General features: G+C 36.5%; 1 protein-coding gene and 1 pseudogene across 1 annotated transcript in view; both read right to left on the reverse strand.

The window, feature by feature from the left end:
* The window catches only part of ALG13 (ALG13 UDP-N-acetylglucosaminyltransferase subunit), a 92301-nt gene that overhangs the window by 19336 nt on the left and 54999 nt on the right, over positions 1-17966 (reverse strand). Inside the window, 8 exon segments of the mRNA XM_028522326.2 lie at positions 7785-7950; positions 9146-9217; positions 12490-12545; positions 12654-12686; positions 15382-15502; positions 16529-16682; positions 16873-16986; positions 17428-17677. Of these exon segments, the coding sequence (XP_028378127.1) occupies positions 7785-7950; positions 9146-9217; positions 12490-12545; positions 12654-12686; positions 15382-15502; positions 16529-16682; positions 16873-16986; positions 17428-17677 (966 nt within the window).
* Positions 5249-5945, reverse strand: LOC114504813 (annotated as a pseudogene).

Raw genomic sequence — 17966 nt, forward strand, 5'->3', positions numbered from 1 at the left:
AATACAATCACAGACGCTGAAATAAAGAACAATCTGACAGTAACCAGAGAAGAGCAGGGAGAGAGATAATAAGGGATAATAGGGGAAGGACCATCAAGGAACATGTTGAAGGACACATGGACAAACCCAAAGGGGGTGGGTTCAAGGGCGGGAGGCAGGGGTGGGGTAGGGTAGGGTAGGGTAGGGTGGGGTGTGGTGTGGTGTGGTGGGGTGAAAATGGAGGCAATTGTACTTGAACAACAATAACAAATATATATACGTAAGAAAATGAAAAAAAAATTAAAAACTGTAAAAAAAAAAAAAGAGTGAATACTTTCCTTAGCTAACCCTAAACCTGGCCCATAGTAGCTGTCTTTAGGGGAAGTGAGTCACTAGCCCTGGCCCTGGCAAAAATCTTCGGAACAGTTACCAAAACTCAGTTATAACAAGATTTGATGCCTATGAGGAGTCTCATATTAAAGGCAATCATGGCATATAGTTGCCTGGAAGATAAGAAGTGACTCACAGGAGGATGGGATGAGACTGCCAGACAGTCACACAAATAACAACAGAAAACCTAAGTTGTTTCATCTAGAGGACACATAAAGAGCAACTAAAAAGCAGCCATGGCCAGGTATGGTTATAGCTGAATTTCAAACTCAAAGAACAAAAAGTAAAATAAATAACAGCAGTAAACATTTTTAGAAATACCTGTATGTAACACCAACTTGACATTTAAAGGGTAAGTGTTCAATGATTCTACATAAATGAGGTCATTACAATGCCTGATTCACCTGTCAGTTGATTTTTTAAAGCTTAGATGTTTGCTGGAAGTAGACAGTAAAAAATTTCCCCTACCATTAGTCCCAAAGTAGTAAAACCAGGATCTACGTTAACATTTAAAATGAAAATTTTCTATGGTCATTAATTAATATTTATTGCATGCTTTTGTTCCAGGCACTGTGCTAGTAAGCGTATAGTTTTTAAATTATAAGTGAAACAGATGCTGAAAATAGATGAATTATTTTAAGGTACACATTATCCATGTCAGTACATAGAACTTAACCAGGCACTCCAGAAAACTTCCATGTTGCCTATCCAATTACACATCTTGTCCCTCCCACAATTAACCACTACCCTGACTTTCACAGTAATTACTTCCTGTGGTTTCCTCTCTTAAGAGTTTTGTCACCCAAATGTGCATCCCCAGACACTTTTTTAAAGTTGATGTCTTGAATCTTTTTTTAATGTATTGGTGCTATCTCCATCCCTGTCATTTTCTTTCAGTTTTTCTTCAGAAGAATCTGGGCCCTTAGACCTGTTGAGTTTCCCACAATCTGATTTTACTGAATATATACTCATGGTGTATTTCAACATGTTCTTCTGTATTTCCTGCAGATAGGCAGCTCGATTCAGGAGGCTTGATCAAACTCAGAATTAATTCCTTAGGCACATATATGGGTAATGTCTTACTGTCTTTGCAATCTTAGCAGCTCTTGCTGTTTAATAGCCATCCATTCAGTAAGGACTGCAAAATGATTATATTCTACCACTTCTTTTTGAATTAGTTAGAATACTAACATAGAAACATTTTCCCTCATCTATTTGGTTTCCTAGTAATACAGTTCATATAAGAAAGGAAGGATAAATGATCCATTCACTCTGTTTTCCAATATTCAAGAAAATAAAATAGTTTCTTATCCTTTTAAGATGAGCAATTTTTAAAGTATCATTAGGAACCTTTAAATTTAACATATTTGGTATGTTCTTGCAATTATCACTGTTGAGGCTCAAACTGTTCCATCTTCTGGCCACTAGGAACCTCTTCAAGATGGCTCCTGAGTCCTTTTCACATGACCCTAGTAGTCTTTGATAGCTTCCTTGCTATCTGGCGTGACAAGAAGTGTCCAGGCTCACCTGAACACTTCCTGCCCAGGCCTCCAGACCTGGAATCAGCAATTTCTCCACAAATCTGGTTTTCGTTTTTTTTTTTTTGTTTTTTTTGTTTTTTAAGAAAAAAATGTTATTTCAAGTCCACAAACTGAATGCTAAGGATGCTCACTGTAGGCCTTTCCAGTGAAAGGAGCTAAGTAAAATACAAATATATTTAAAGATAAAATACCTCAAGCTCATAGTGATACTTCTAGTTCAAACTTGAGACCATAAAAGCTTTTTCTTATTCACTTTATCACATCTGTATTACTTTTTTTCCATACTGAGACTACTGGCTTGTAAGAACGGGATAAAATTAGAATATCCAATACTCACTTATGTGTTTTAGCCGACATTACAGTCTTGGAATAATAATCTGAGTATCTAGATAAAAGAACCTGAAGTGTGACTGGGAGCATTAAAAATTGCCTGACACATGGTATTTCAATTCTGTCATTTTAAAAAAATAGCTAGGTTATATCCACATTGTCCAAACATAGGGGCGTTACATAGCATAGTCTCAACCTCCCAGCCTTTGTTGTCTTAATTCTGCGGGTAAATACATATTTAATGCTTACCATCGGGTCTTATATGTTGATATCTCTAATTATTTTAGTAGTCTAAAAGTCAATTCATTCTCTAATACACTGTTGTCCATCCAATACAATTTCTTGTGATGACAGAAATACCATATTTTGCTGTGTATAATGCACACTTTTTTGCTCAAATGTTTGAGGGAAAAATAAGGATGTACACTGTACATCGGTATGATTACATCCCATGTATAATATGCACAAAAATATGGGTACACATTATACATGGAAGAGTGTTACACACAGCACAATATGGTATTCTTTATCTGTGCTTTCCAATAATGTAGCCACCAGCCACAGATGACTTTTAGCACTAGGTATGACTTTAGTGTGACTGAGCAACTGAAGGTTTAATTAATTTAGTTATAATTAGTATCAGTTCAAATAATCACATGTCCCTAGTGATTACCTCGCTTGACAGAGTAACTTTAGTAGATTCTTCAGGAAGGGCTCATGAGAATAATATACTCTAAATTCTTATATATTTATTGCCCATTAGGCTTGAAAATGTTTGGTTGAATATAAAATCTTTGGCTCACACATTCTTTCATTATCTTAAATGTTATTACACTTTCTTCTGTCATGAAGCATTGCTGTAGAAGTATGATAGTTATTTTATTTCTTTTATACTCCATAGGCTATTATACATAGGTAATCAAAGGACTTTCTATTTATTTAAAGTCCAGTCACTTTCCTGGAATACCCTGGTTTTGATTGTTCTAGGTCAACAGTCTCATGTATGCAGAGTAGTAATATTTCAGTAGCTAGTTTTAAAGCTTTTTTACTTTTGGGCAAGTCTTCTGAATTACAGTTTTTAGTATTTCTTCTTTTCCCTTACTTTGGTTTTCTTCTTCAGGGGCTTCTGTCAGACTTTGATCTCCTTTACCTAACTTCAGTATGTCACTTTTGAATCTTTCTTTTTTCTCTTCACTTTAGATACCCCCTTTTCTAATATCTTTCTCTTAGAGCATTTTCTATTGTGTAAAATACATTTAGTCATGTTCTTTAGTCTTCATTGAAATGACTTGCTTCTATTTCTAATGCTTTCTTAAGTTCTATCACCTCATCTGAGTTTTTCTGATTCTGATTTGTCATTCTTTTTTCCTAACAAAAAAGTATCAAATTTATTTAAGTATCTACTTTCATTTTTAAATTAAAGATCTTGGACAATCGCCCTGGCTGGCGTAGCTCAGTGGATTGAGCGCGGGCTGGGAACCAAAGTGTCCCAGGTTCGATTCCCAGCCAGGGTACATTCCTGGGTTGCGGGCCATAACCCCCAGCAACCGCACATTGATGTTTTTCTATCTCCCTCCCTTCCCTCTCTGAAAATAAATAAATAAAATCTTAACAAAAAAAATTTAAAAAAAAGATCTTGGACAATCAATTTCTGTAATTTAAAATTCATCACCAGAGATAAGAAAATATTAATAAGCTATTAAATACTGACACAAGTAAAATTATTGGACCATGCATTTATAAAAGCTGTATTTCATAATAAAAAGTTCTAGTTACACTTAACTAAAGGAAATAAATATCCATTTTTTATTTCTAATTACAACACATTCTCATTTTGACATAATTTATCTTTTTAACCCAATTATTACTATTCCAAAAAATTTTCCAAATGTTAAGCCTTTACCACTTATGAAATGACTTAGACTTTTACTTACTCTTTAAGAGTTCCTTAAAATAAATTTGAAATTTTAATTTTCAGTGTAAACTTGTTTGATCAAAAATTATAGGAAATCACAAGTTAAAAGAAATGGAATATAAAGTAAAAGTGGTATCCATATAACCAGCAAATTATCAGATAAGCCATTTTAACTTATTTCACATTTCTATTTAGCACAAGTAAGACTAAACTGGTTCCAAATTATTACAAGGTTTGGCTTTTTTATTACAAGCTTTAAATCATAGTGTTACTCTAGTCAGCAAGTTATCTCTATGTAATGGCAGTGTTCATAAGCACAAAAATTGTTATATCCAATGGGTGGTATTCGATATAGTCAAGATGATAGGAGAATTTTTTAAAATTAACCTTTAAAAAGGCAGGATATCTAATAATTACCAGTATCTCAAAAGGCTAAAATGAGAAAAATGCAGAAAATTGAAGTACTCATTGATTAATACTATTTTGCTTTGAGAAAGCCAGAAATGGTTGTAAGACATAAGCAGTAATGATAAAAGATGTAATTAATATACTGGATCTCTTCTAAGTCAAAGCACACTTTTCACCTCAGGACAATTCTCATTTTTACATTCTTAGTTTCCTTCATCCAGAACAGGACCCAATTTTGAGCCAGTATTTGAACCCAGTTCACAATCTAAAGTCATTTCCCCCACAGGATGTTTACATCTCAGGATATAAGCTGCAAAATGACAAATGACTAAGTTGGTTATAAAGATTTTACAATAACTGTTAACAGACTTCTTATACCAAAGCCTAAAAGTTGCTATAGTATAGGTTAGAACTAACATGAATTTTCCATATGCTCAGACGTTGTTTACTAATCATAAATCCAGAAAAGAAACCTTAGAGCCAGGGTGTCAAACTCATTTTCACCAGGGGCCACATAAGCCCCATTGTTGCCTTCAAAGGGCCGAAATAATTTTAGGACTATATTAATGAAAGTACTCCTTAACTGTTAAGGAGTTGAAATTACATTCCGCCCTTTGAAGGCAACCTTGAAACTGATGTGGCCCCCAATGAAAATGAGTCTGACACCCCTATCTTAGAGAGTCCTTCAAAAGCTGCATAATTTCCCAAATAAGTTTTCTACAGTGGCAGAGCTTGTGCATTCCTTCAATCTTTTTTTTAGTCATTTAGCTTTTGCAGTATTTTCTTGACATTTTTGTCTTTTCTCTTCCCTGGCCTCAATCATCTTGGCCAATTTCCAGGACAGTACAGCACTTGCTAGAAATAAAGGCCAAAATAACTGTTGTAAAAAAGCCATATGGGTCCTTTGCAGCCCATTCCACAACATACTCACCCAAGCCTTTATATCAAACATCTTTGTAGTGGTCTTAGGAAAGGCTTCAGCTTGAGCTGCGATCTCTAACTTTGTCCTGGGATTATTAGTGAACCAATTACAATTTCAGATGGGTGACCTTGGGTTGTCTTCTTTAGCTCTACTACATACACACTTTCCAGAGGTTTATATTTATATGCCGACACTGTTGGCCTTGGCGAGTGCAGACTCTATGGGACTCAGAGTGGCCAACCCTGGGGAACACAGGGTAGGCCCTGTCAAACCGTGTGTCTCTGGTGCCATGGCTGCTTCTGCTAGGCAAAACCCCAACCCACCACTCTTCCTGATTTGTTATTCTTCAATGTCTTATTTTATTAACGTCTTTAGCTCATTCTGAAACAGTTGTTAGTTTACTTTTAGTTTAGTTCCTTTTATTTTTTAAAGATTTTATTTATTTTTAGAGAGAGGGGAAGGGAGGGAAAGAAACATCGATCAGTTGCCTCTCATACACGCCCTGACCAGGGACCCAACTTGCAACCCAGGCACATGGCCCGACTGGGAATCAAACCAGTGACCCTTCACTTTGTGGGATGACACTCATCCAACTGAGCCACACCAGTGAGGGATGTTTAGTTCTTTTTAGTGAGCACAGTTCTGAAATGCTTTTACTGTCTATAATGATGTTATTTTTTAAAAAACATCTTTGTATAGGATTTGATCTTGGTGCTTTTCATGGGTTCATTTTTATGTGAAATTATTTTTGTGAAATTTAGAATGAGGTGGAGTACAGGAAAGCTTTTCTAACATTATAGGACTCTGTCTTTGCAATTGTTTTTATGTAGCATTAAAAAAATAATTGCTATCTATATTCTATGGCTATGTTCTCTCCTTCCCAACTTTAGTCTGGACCTGTTCTGTTCCCTATCCTGATCATTTTTTATTTCACTCCCAGCAGTTTCTGCCCAGTAAAGAATACTATCCTAAAAGGGATACCTGGAAGGTCAGTTATCAGAGTTCTTAGGGTCAAACTGCTTCAGGCATGTACCCAAAGCACTCATCTAGTATTGGACAGGTCAAATCCCTTGCCAGTCTTAGCTGCTCCTTCCTTCGAAATTGGCATGCAGGTCTTGTAACTGGTGGTTTGTCCTTACCTGCTTACATTTTTGTCACCTAGTTTTGTTGTAAATATTTTCCATGGGTTTTGGTTTTGCCATTTCCATTTTTACTTGGAGACTCGGACTGAAAAGCTATGCTATTATTGCCAAAAGCTTTGCTATAGTTGGTATCATCTTTCCAGAGTTCTGAAAATTTTTAATTAAATTATCTCATTGGAATTCCACAACAACTTCATAAATTGGTAGTATCAGTACCCATTAGCTCATAAATAAGACAGTGTAAATAACCTGTCCAAATTGCATAGCCAGTTAAGTTGTAAAACCAAGATTCTAACCTAGATCTCTTAAATTCTAGCGCCTATATTCTTCATAACATTCATGAAAAAATGATTCATTATATACAGAAATGTATTTAATAACCAATCTGTCAGGAGTTAATTCTGTGAAGTATGAAAACACCTCTATCTTAATTCCTGTGTAATAAAACTTAACTCGAACTCAGAGAAAGTAATACAGTCCTTTAAATTTTCAGTAAGTGAAATAAGCTAGTCAGAGAAAGACAGATTTCATTCATACGTGGAATCTAATGAACAAAATGAACTAACAAGCAAAATAGAGACAGACTCATAGATAGAGAGCAGGATGACAGCTGTCAGGGGTGGGAGTGGGTGGTTGGCGGTTAAGGGTGGAGGGGTTGGGCAAAAAAGAAAAATACAGAAAGAACTCATGGAAAAGGACAACAGTGTGGTGACTGCTGGGGTGGGACAGAGTTAGAGCAGGGTATGGGGGGATAAATAGTGATGGATAGAAACTTGACTTAAGGTGGTGAAAACAGAATACAGTATATAGATGGTGTGCTATGGAATTGTGTACTTGAAACCTCTATAATTTTGTTACCCAATGTCATCCTAATACATTCAATAAAAAGGAAAAATAAATAATTTTCAGAGGGGTAGCAAAATGACAGCTACAAAATTACATCAAAGCTGAATTTGTAAAAAAAAAATAAAAAATGAAACCCTGGCTCACTTAAATCTCATAGATTCCTTAATTATAGAAGATATTTTTATTAAGTAGGTTAAACAAATGTAATCCTGGAAATTAAAGTAATCCTATCTAATCACTAGAGCTGTTTTATGTGCATGTTCATGAATAGGAGAAGAGGCTTCCAAAGTAAGGAACCACTAACAACCTACCTGGCCTGCCTTGTGTAGGTGAAGATACATATAGAGGCTGTATAGCATGCTGTGAGGAAACTGAAGTGGTACTACTAGCTTGATTAGATGCTGCACAATTAGATAAGACTGGAGCTGGAACATTATTGGCACAGGAAGTTGCAATTGCTGCAGAATTTACCATCACCTGTAAGTGTGGAACAAAGTTGAGAATTCTAAGTTTGGTTTCTCAAACATTATTAGTCTCTTCTCTGATCCTAAATTTCAGGAAATACTATTTTGATAACTAAAACATGGAGAAGTCAATCTTTATGTAAACCCTGTATAGGAAGGTTAAGTTACTTATTTTAGAAGACCCCAGATTACTTTGAGAGCTTTTTCAACTATTTTTCTAAAAAGATAATATATTACTATGATTCAAAAATCAAATATAAAATTGTGTAACAATGAAATTTACCTCCAGCCCCTACCCGCTATCTGCCTTATTCCCCTCTGCCCAAGCAGGTAACCTGTTGATTTTCTGTGTATTATGCAGAAATTTATACACACTTTTTTGAAAACAGGAAATGTTTTTTGAATGTTTAAAACTTTTTAAGACTCTAAATTCTGTTTCTGATTAGGGCACAGGACCCAATAAAGGGCTATGCAGAGAGAGGTGTTCAATAAATGGTAACAGACTCTTCTTGAATACATTGTCCTCACAGCAGTCTCCATTTCCTTACAACCCACTGAAGTGTGGTTACTACCTACTCTGGTCCTCAGAAACTGTATTCAAAGTCACCAGTTGTCCCCATGGCAAAAAAATTCTAATACACTCTTGTTAGACCTTATGTTGCTTGACCTCTTGGAACAACTGACACTTGACTGCTTCTTCACTCAGTCTCCTCCTGGGCTTTCCATAATACACTCTCCTGCTCTTTCCCCATCTTTGGCTGTTCCTTCTCTACCCATCTTCTAAAATTTGGTGATCCACAGACTCTATTCTAAGTGTGCTCAACGTCTTCCTTTTCCCACAATGATGTTATTCACTCTTATGGTTTAGCTACATTTTTGATGCCAACTCCCCATTCTACAGGAGAGCTTTACAATTGTGACATCGACTTGACAGGTGATTTATATTAACTCACTCATTACATAAGAGGTTCAGAGTAGACTGGCTGTGAGTAGTTTAATGCCAGCACACAGAACTGTGTCTGAAGCACAATAGATGCTCCATCAGTTTGTTGACTGAATTTACTAATCACTGTGAAAGGCACCACAAAGTATACTACTACTTAATATAGGAATTATAAGCAGCATCTTTGAAGTATGAGTGAAGAGAAAGTCATTTTCCTCTGTTCAGACCACTGCAACTGACCATTTAATAACACTATAAAGATTACCTCCTGAGGGTAGTTGTATGAGGTAACTGTGTCCTGAGGAGACATAGAATATGGTCCTCTGTCCTGAAGAGACTTTAGTGAATACAGAAATACAGTTAAGTACAGGGAAATCAAGAAACCAAACAACATATCAATAAAACATCTGCTTTGCTTTTAAATTTCCTAAAATCAATAAAGATGATTTGTTCTGAAAGTATTCAAATTTGGAAGTGACTACGAAGATAACACTCCAAAAGGTATCACTCCAGTGCTTTATTTAGGTGACTACTCTATTTCCTATCTATAGCCAACTCTAGTCCCAATGCAGATACTAAAATGCACCAGTGGATTATAATTTGAACACTTTCTCAGTGGACTCTCTTGCTTTAAAGGGTTCAAAATCAGTAGACTAACAAGTTTTGTTAAAAGAAAGCATTCCATCTAAAGATGTAGCTTGGGATAAAGGTGGATAATTGGTTGTTCAGCTGCATCCTATCTAAGCAGGATGTAGTATAATTCAAACACCACTCCCTCTGGCTCAATACCTTGTCTTTGTAAAAGCAAACATGATTTTACTAGGCTTAGAGTTATGCATAACAAATTGTTATGACAGCAAAACAACCAGAAAACTAGCAGCAAAAATTGGTAATAATGATAAGAACACAGAGGGAATCAGGGAAAGTAATAACAGAAACAAGCAGAACCATACTGTGGCAAATATGAACCCAATTTAACATGAACTTATGATCACATGTTTCTAAAACTTTAGTCCTGGTTCAGAATGCCCAGTGTAAATTCTAAACAATTCTAGAAAAGGATTTGGATGAGAGAGGGACACAGGAATAAGAAGTAGGAATAAATGTCCATGGTTTCATAGAAGGCTCTGTGCCTGGAAATCTTTAAGTCCTGCATTTGTCCTCTCTCCTCAGAATGCCTTGAGAAAATTACCTAGAAACTTATTATGGGTTTCATGACCGAGGGTGGAATTGAAACAGAATATGAAAAAATTGGAAGCTAATGGGATGTATGATAAAGTTAAGAATAAAGAGGAAAGTGTGACAAGTGAAATTAAAGATCTACTCTTATCATGTCTGATGGTGAGATTTTTACTCATTTTTTCAGTTGGGAGACTATTTCAAAAAATGGTGTAAATGGCATGTGATATGAGAATAGTAATTGAAGAAAGAGTGACACACTATTTCTCCAGAAGGGGCAAAGGAAGTGAAGGAAAAATAAGGGAGATTATTACACATCAGTTTTCTTCACCTTCCTAAGATGTATTGCCTAAACAGTAGAAACAAAAATGTACTGCCTGAAGCTACCAAAGTTAAGATTAATCATAGTGAGGGAATACAGAGTAATTATTCATGTTCTTCACAAATATTCCAGTTCTCCTTGTAGGTACACGGTAAGCTGCTCTTCCTGGCCTCATCTGAAGTATGGCCATGCAACTTGTTTGTCCAATGAAATACCAGCAGAAATATTAGGAGCCAGCATTCAATTTTCCTATCTTTAATCCTGTACCAAGGTCACTGTGATAGCTCATTTCCATCAGCTTGGGTCCCTGAGTGGCTATGATAAACAAAGACCTACTCTAGACATGTAACACTATCAAGAACAACTGTCCTATGGTAAGTTGCTGAAATTTTGGGGACTTGTTACTGCAGCCTAACCTAGTCTGATTAAAACAGTAATTGGTAACTAGGAGTAGGGTATTGCTGTAAGAAAAACCTAACTTGGGATGGAGATTATGAACTTGTAGCTCCTAATGGAAAAGATAACTACTCCTACCCAAAACTGTAGAAGATTAAGTCAATAAATGCTTTGAACAAAGAGCAGTTAAAATCTGGCCTTGAAGCAAGAAATCACATCATAGTTAAAATCTAATTGCATTAAGATATGCCAAAGCAAGAGTGCAACTAATGATACCCAATATCCAGTGAATACTTGCACTTGGACAAAGTGGCTCATGGAAAAGCATCCAAAGGTATGGGCTCTTCCATCAATGCCTGATAAACTCATGGTACTTTCAATCACATAGAGAGAAACATTGCAATAAGAAGGCAAAGCACTATAGCAAATCCGTGCAGTGTATCTACTATTAAAAAGAAATTGTCAGTAGGCATATTGGCACATGAAACTAATAAAAATCAGAGAAGCTGCATAATAAATTAATCACACAGCCAGAGAAACCATGAACAGAACTAAAACCATCCAACTGAGATAAAATGACCCTTGGATTTCCCAATTTTCTATGAGTAAAAACCAGGCTAAGAAAGCTGCTCAGCTACCAAAAAGGATTGATTATTCTCCAAATCATATTGCCTATTTCAATCATAGCCAAGGAATGAAGGGACTCAGAGTAACCAAGAGCCCCAGAAAAAAAAAAAAAAAAAAAACTCAGGCCCCTGCAGGGAACAGTTCCCAGACTGGAGGCCTTCATAATGTCTCTCCATCATGTCAGAACTGCTATAGGCAAGTAACTGTCTTTCTCCCATTTCTCCCCTCTGAGTGGGAATTTTACTGCAATTTTGTAGTCCCTGCTCCACCACTGCCAATTGGGTTTTAGAGGGTAAATAACTTTGTATCTTTGGTTTTAGGCTTCCAGATCAGGAAAAGCCACATCTGGACCCAACACAGAGAGTATGACACATTTCCCAGAAACCTTGGGCACTGAGTTTAATCACAATGATTGGAATTTTCAGGTTGCCTCCTCTGACATGGAAGCAAGTATTTTGTCTGTAGGAGGGAGTTTGAACTGAATGCTGTAGAACTTAGCGCTGATAAAATATTGCCAACTTTTTGACTTCCAGGCACAGTGACATTAGATTCTTCAGTGGGATATGCTCTGGCCAATGGAAAAAAGAAAAAAGGAGAAGAAAGTGACACAAGTTATCCCCAGGTGGAAGATGTAGGAGTCAGTGCACCATTCACTATCTTTTCTTTCCTGCCTTAGCAACCATGGACAGAGCTTCCATAAGCCTGAGTCCCTGAGCAGAGAACTCCTGTAGACCTCCACTGGACATGGAATATACACAAGAAGCAAAGTTTTCTTATATCAAGTATCTGAGATTTAAGTCCTAATAAAATCCTCTAAAAAACCTTGATTGCTAATGTTTGAACTTCCTTATGTATCAACACATATTAGGAAATCTCTAAACAGGTTAATTTCTGAAAGGGAGAGTGAACTTGGATGAGTTACTTAATTTGTGGGTCTCAATTTCTTCATCTACAAAATGGGAATGGTACCCTGATTACCTCATAGGTTTGTTCTGATTTAAATACATTTTTATATATATTCTTAGATCACTGCCCTAATACACAGTAGGAGCTTTAAGTGCTTGCTGTTATTATTAAATACCTACCAAATTTGCTGTAGATTCAGTTGTGCTATAAACACCTGAAGTTTCATTGTCTGGTTCTAGAGGATATTGCCAAAGTAAAGTAAAAAGTGAGCATTATTTTATAGTTTGAAATTTTATAAACAATGATGAATGTCATAGATTCATTCTATCTAGATCTCACTGACCTGAAGGATAAATATATTCTTCATGATATCCCCCTAGAAAAAAAAAGACAGAAGAAGTATGTTTACGGTAGAGCATTTTAGCTCAGCCAGATGGCCAGCACTTGCTCTGTTCTCAAGTTTTATGGATATATATGTTCAAAACTAAAATGTATACATGTTTGCAATAAGCGATTTGGGCTTTCATATTATTCAAAAGATACTGAAGCCAGAGATTGGCTGTAAACAGTACAAATTTCTCCTCTGAAAATTTCCTTAGTTCTTCAAGTTGAGAGAGGTAAAAAATCCAGCTGTGTCCAATTTTCCAGTCAGGCAGTAGATTATGGTGATTAAGTTTGCTGGCTCTGGAGTTAGGGCTAGATTTGAATCCTGATTAACTACATCACTGTCTCACTTTCCTCACTATAAAACAGGGGTGTAATAGTACCTAGGGGAATGAAAAGAATATAGCATGGCACTTAACATGTAGTAAATGATGACTTTAATTTGACTACAACCCATAGTTTGCTTAGGTGGACATTAAAGGGATATATCATGCCTCATTTGTTTTTCAGCCTGTCATGTAAATAATGTGTTTAAAATTGGCTCAGTGTACTAAAGTACTTTGTTTTAAGACTGTGACACCATTGAAATGCAAACAAAATCAATCTCCAATTGCACAGTTTTTCACCAAATAAAACACACAGGTCAAAACTGGATTTGATTATTAAACACATTGCTTTTCAAATACACATGCATTAACCCCTCCAGACAGCAGGATTTAAGGTGAGAACAAAGATTTGTTTACTCTGAAAATGCCACTGCAGGTGAGCAGCACATCTGAAGATGCCCACCATGTTAAAGGGAAAAGACAAAAGGGTCCTGTTGAGTAAAAGAGCAGAGCATACACATCCTTAATTACATGCATGCCCATGCATGTACAAAATGTTGTATTATCCTTGTGCTAGATTTTTTCCTAGAAATATCTATTTTCTTCTACATAAGTAGCAAAATGTAGAACATTTCAAGAAAATAAGGAACTTGACCAGTAAAGTTGAGTCATTCAGACTGCTTCGCATCTCCTAAATACACCCAACTCCTCCAGAATTGTATAAAGCAAGCAGACTTTGTGGTAAGAGGCACTATAACAACTGTTGAGGGCGCGCGTGTGCGTAATATATATATGTATGTTTTAGAGTCATACAAACCCAAATTCAAAACTGATCTCTGCCAGTCACAAAGGACGACATATTACATGATTGCATTTATATAAAATGTCCAGAATAGGCAAGTCCATTAAGAGAAAACAGACCAGTGGATGCATATGGCTGGGGATGGGTGATGGGTGAAGGGAAATGGGGAGTGGCTGCTAATGGGTACAGGATTTCTTTTGGGAATGATAAAAATGTTCTGAAATTAACTGTGGTGATGGTTACACAACTCTGTGAATAACTAAAAACTACTGAGTTTTACACTTTAAATAGATGAACTGTAGAGTATGTAAATTACATCTAAATAAAGCTATTACAAAAAAATTAAATCTGCCACTTACCAAGTGTGACTTTGGCCATGTCATTTACCCTTCAAACCTCAATTTCCTCATATATAAAATAAGGATACCACGTTCCTCAGAGGGATACAGTTTAAGTATTATATTAAATTATAAATATAATTACTTAGTACATAGGATTCAATGAATAGTAATTGGGGGGAGAATCCAAAAATCAGAATTTATTTATAAAAATTTTTGTATTTATTCTTACATGTTTAAACTTCAGTCACCTTCAAAGTATTCTCCATCTGATGCAGTATACCTAATGAGATGGTTTTTCCACTGCTCAAAACAGGTTTTGAACTTGGTCAATTTTGAAGCCTTTTAGTGCTTCTGCCGTTTTTTCCTTCACCTCTACTGCATTGGCAAAATGTTTCCCTTTGAGGACTTCTTTAATTCAGGGAAACAAAAAAAAGCTGCTGGGGATGGAATCAAGTGAATAGGGAGGGTGGGGCACAGGGTCATGCCATTTTTAGTCAAACACTGCTGAATACTCAGCTTGGTGTAGACAGGTGTGTTCATAAATTACCCATCATGAAATGGGCAAGTGTGTTGAGCCTTCAAAAAAAATTCACTGAAGCCAAACACAGCCTCTCACAACAACACTGGCTAAATACACTGATACAGATGGTTCCCAGAATACTCACCTAGCAGGGGAAGCCTGCATTATAAGGGGCCGACCCTCAGAAGATAATTCCAGATTTTGGGGCGTCTTCCCTTGTATATTAAATTGCAAGTATAATTACTTAGTACATAGAATTCAATTAATAGTAATACTTATAGGTTAAGTGGACTTCTTTGGGCAATGAAATTATTTCATAGCAGTCTTGGAAAATAAGTCACATGAAAAGCCTAAAGTAGTTATTAAAAGTAGTGAGGACAACATGAACCCCTTATTAATAAGGAACAGATATTTTCCATACTGAAATCTCACCAAATCAAAACTCACTATAAACCTATGCAAAAAGCTGAAAATAGGTTATAATAATGTAGAGGCCCTACAGAAATACCAAGATATCTTCAAAAACTAAGCAAGTTTTGAGACAAAAAACTGATAACTCTTTGAAAACAAGCTACCAAAACAGAATGAGATGCCTCCCCACCCCCCAAAACAAAAGCTTTAGGTCTACTTCACAGCCTTGACATTTTAATGCCACAAGAATCATCTTTAAGAAAAACATTTAACTGTAAATGACTCACCATTGTCACTCTGGCCATCACCCTCCTCTGAGCTCAAAGTCTGTTTGCCTGAGTTATGTCCTCGCCTTGCAACACAGTATGTCGAAATAGGAGGAACCATTGTAAAGGGCCTTCCATTATTCTGTACCAAAGAGACACACACACACACACACATGCAGTTCTCCTTCTATAGTCAGAAAGTGAGTGTATATATGAGGTCTGTCCAGAAACAGTCCAGCCATTCTTAATAAAGCAAAAATGGTTTGCACATTGATGTAACCCGGCAGCCAAGGAGAGTGGATTGGAATGCATATGTGTGAACAATGGTGACTTCACTGTACTAGTCAGTGGGGGTGGTAGACGTCACCAAGTGAGGATGTGTACTATGTGACCATCACATTTAAAATGATTGAGCAAGTACAGCAATTAATCTGCATCAAATTTTGCATTAAGCTTCAACATTCCTCCATGGAAACTGTTCGGATAAATCAGAAGGCTGCAGCTATGGGCAACTGTGACTGGCAGCTTCAACATGACAATGTGCCTGCTCACACATTACATCTTGTACAGAGTTTTTTAGTGAAACATCAAATCACCCAGGTGATTCAGCCCCACCAAAAGCCCACATCTGACGCCCTGTGACTTCTGGCTTTTCCCAAAACTAAAATCACCTTTGAGAGGAAAGAGATTTCAGCCTGTTGATAAGATTCAGAAAAATGCAACGGGGCAGCTAATGGTGATTTGGAGAACTGTGTGAAGTCCCAAGGTGCCTACTTTGAAAGTGACTGAGGTGTCATTGTCCTATGTACAATGTTGCTTGTATCTTCTTCAAGAAATGTCCCTATTTTTCATAGCACTGACTGGATACTTTCTGGACGACCTCATATATACGTATATGTTTTAATGTGCTTTAGAATTAAAAATATGGGGCAACAATGACCAAAAATCCTAGAAAATATTAGCCCATACTACTAAATGGGTGATATTATTTGTCTATCTCTACCTCCTTCTCTAAATACAACTAAAAAATATTGTCCTACCTATGAAGTCATGTTTTTCAGGAAAGGCTTTATCTGGGCATTTGTACAATAAGCTAAAATTTATCCACACAGCTTTATTTAAAGAGAGAAAACTAAACAGCTTTTTGTGTATATTTTTAACTACTTACAGGTAAAGTTGGATAAGCAGTCTCATCCCCTTCAATTTCATAAAAAGTAATGGTTTCTTCCAAGCCCTGGGGCATCTGTCCATTTTCTGGGGCAAAGCTATATTGGCACTCCTTATTCACACACTGCATCTGGCGGTGACTACGCCTAAAGGAACTTAAGTATTTTGGAGAATGAAATGGAGAAAATTATAAAATATGGTAGCAATTTGTTTCTAATTTCTAAATAACAGCTTAAACATCTCAATGTTGACATTTAAAAAAACTTTAGTCCATATATTTGTTGCTCAACAATGAAGCCAGACTTACCTATTTCCTCTGAGTTTTGACACTTAAAATGCACTTACCGAGATCTATAGGAGAAGTTATCATAGCTCTGGCAGCACTTTTTCCCTGGGCCAGGGTAAAAATCAACTTTAGGGTCTGCCATGTTAGGCCTGTTTAGAAAGCGAGATGAGTCCCTAAAAATAAGGGGGAAAGAAAAGAGAATTCTTTATTCACTAGTGTTTGAGTGGTCAGTCTTCACAGTTAAATAGAATTAACACATCTTTCTAAAAACATACACATACAAAGAGCTTTGCTCTCCTTACTACTGTCATTAGGCCTATCCAATATTAATCAATACAGGACCATATACATGGCACTCATGTCTTGATGGCATTTTATCTTCTAGCATCTCTTCAACTGTTCTTTAGTTCTCTAGATTGTGAGAATATGAATCTTCCAATAAATCTTTTGACAAGAATTTAAGTATACGTAAGTTTCATCCTTTATGCTCTCTGTAGGCAGAAATTAATAAAGAATCTAAACAATTAAAATATTTCTAAATTCTAATGTCCAGAATTATGTCCAGGAATTATTTCCAATATCTAAACAGAGATGTACATTATTTTGAAACTTACCTGGGCATTCCATAACCCCGACCTTGTCTATGAGATGAATGTTGAGGATGAAAATGTTCATTAGCCATAACATTGCCAGCTGTCTGTGAGTAGTGCATTACAGGGTCATGCCCATAATGCATAACACTGTGCTGAAGACTGGGCGGAGGCAGGGTGTCTCCCCTGCTGTAAGCCATGGACATATAAATTTCTTTCCCTCTAACTTTCCTGAACATCTTCTTCTGTTGCTTTATGTCCATCTCAGGCATGACTTTCAGGCAAACAAAGAAGTAGCACATAAGCTTCAAGACCAAAAGTAAAAGATCCTATGTCTCCCCACCACACCCACAAACATCAAAAACTCTCAAATGTTCTTCTTAGGGACAAAAAAAAATACAGGGAGGGAACTTATGTATTTTTTAAATATTTTATTTATTTTTAGAGAGGGGGAAGGGAAGGAGAAAGAGGGAGAGAAACATCAATGTGTGGTTGCCTCTCACACACCCCCAACCAGGGACCTGGCCCACAACCCAAGCATGTGCCCTGACTGAGAATCAAAC

Source organism: Phyllostomus discolor, chromosome X (genome assembly GCF_004126475.2).
Source record: "Phyllostomus discolor isolate MPI-MPIP mPhyDis1 chromosome X, mPhyDis1.pri.v3, whole genome shotgun sequence".
In the NCBI taxonomy this organism is placed as follows: Eukaryota; Metazoa; Chordata; class Mammalia; order Chiroptera; family Phyllostomidae; genus Phyllostomus; species Phyllostomus discolor.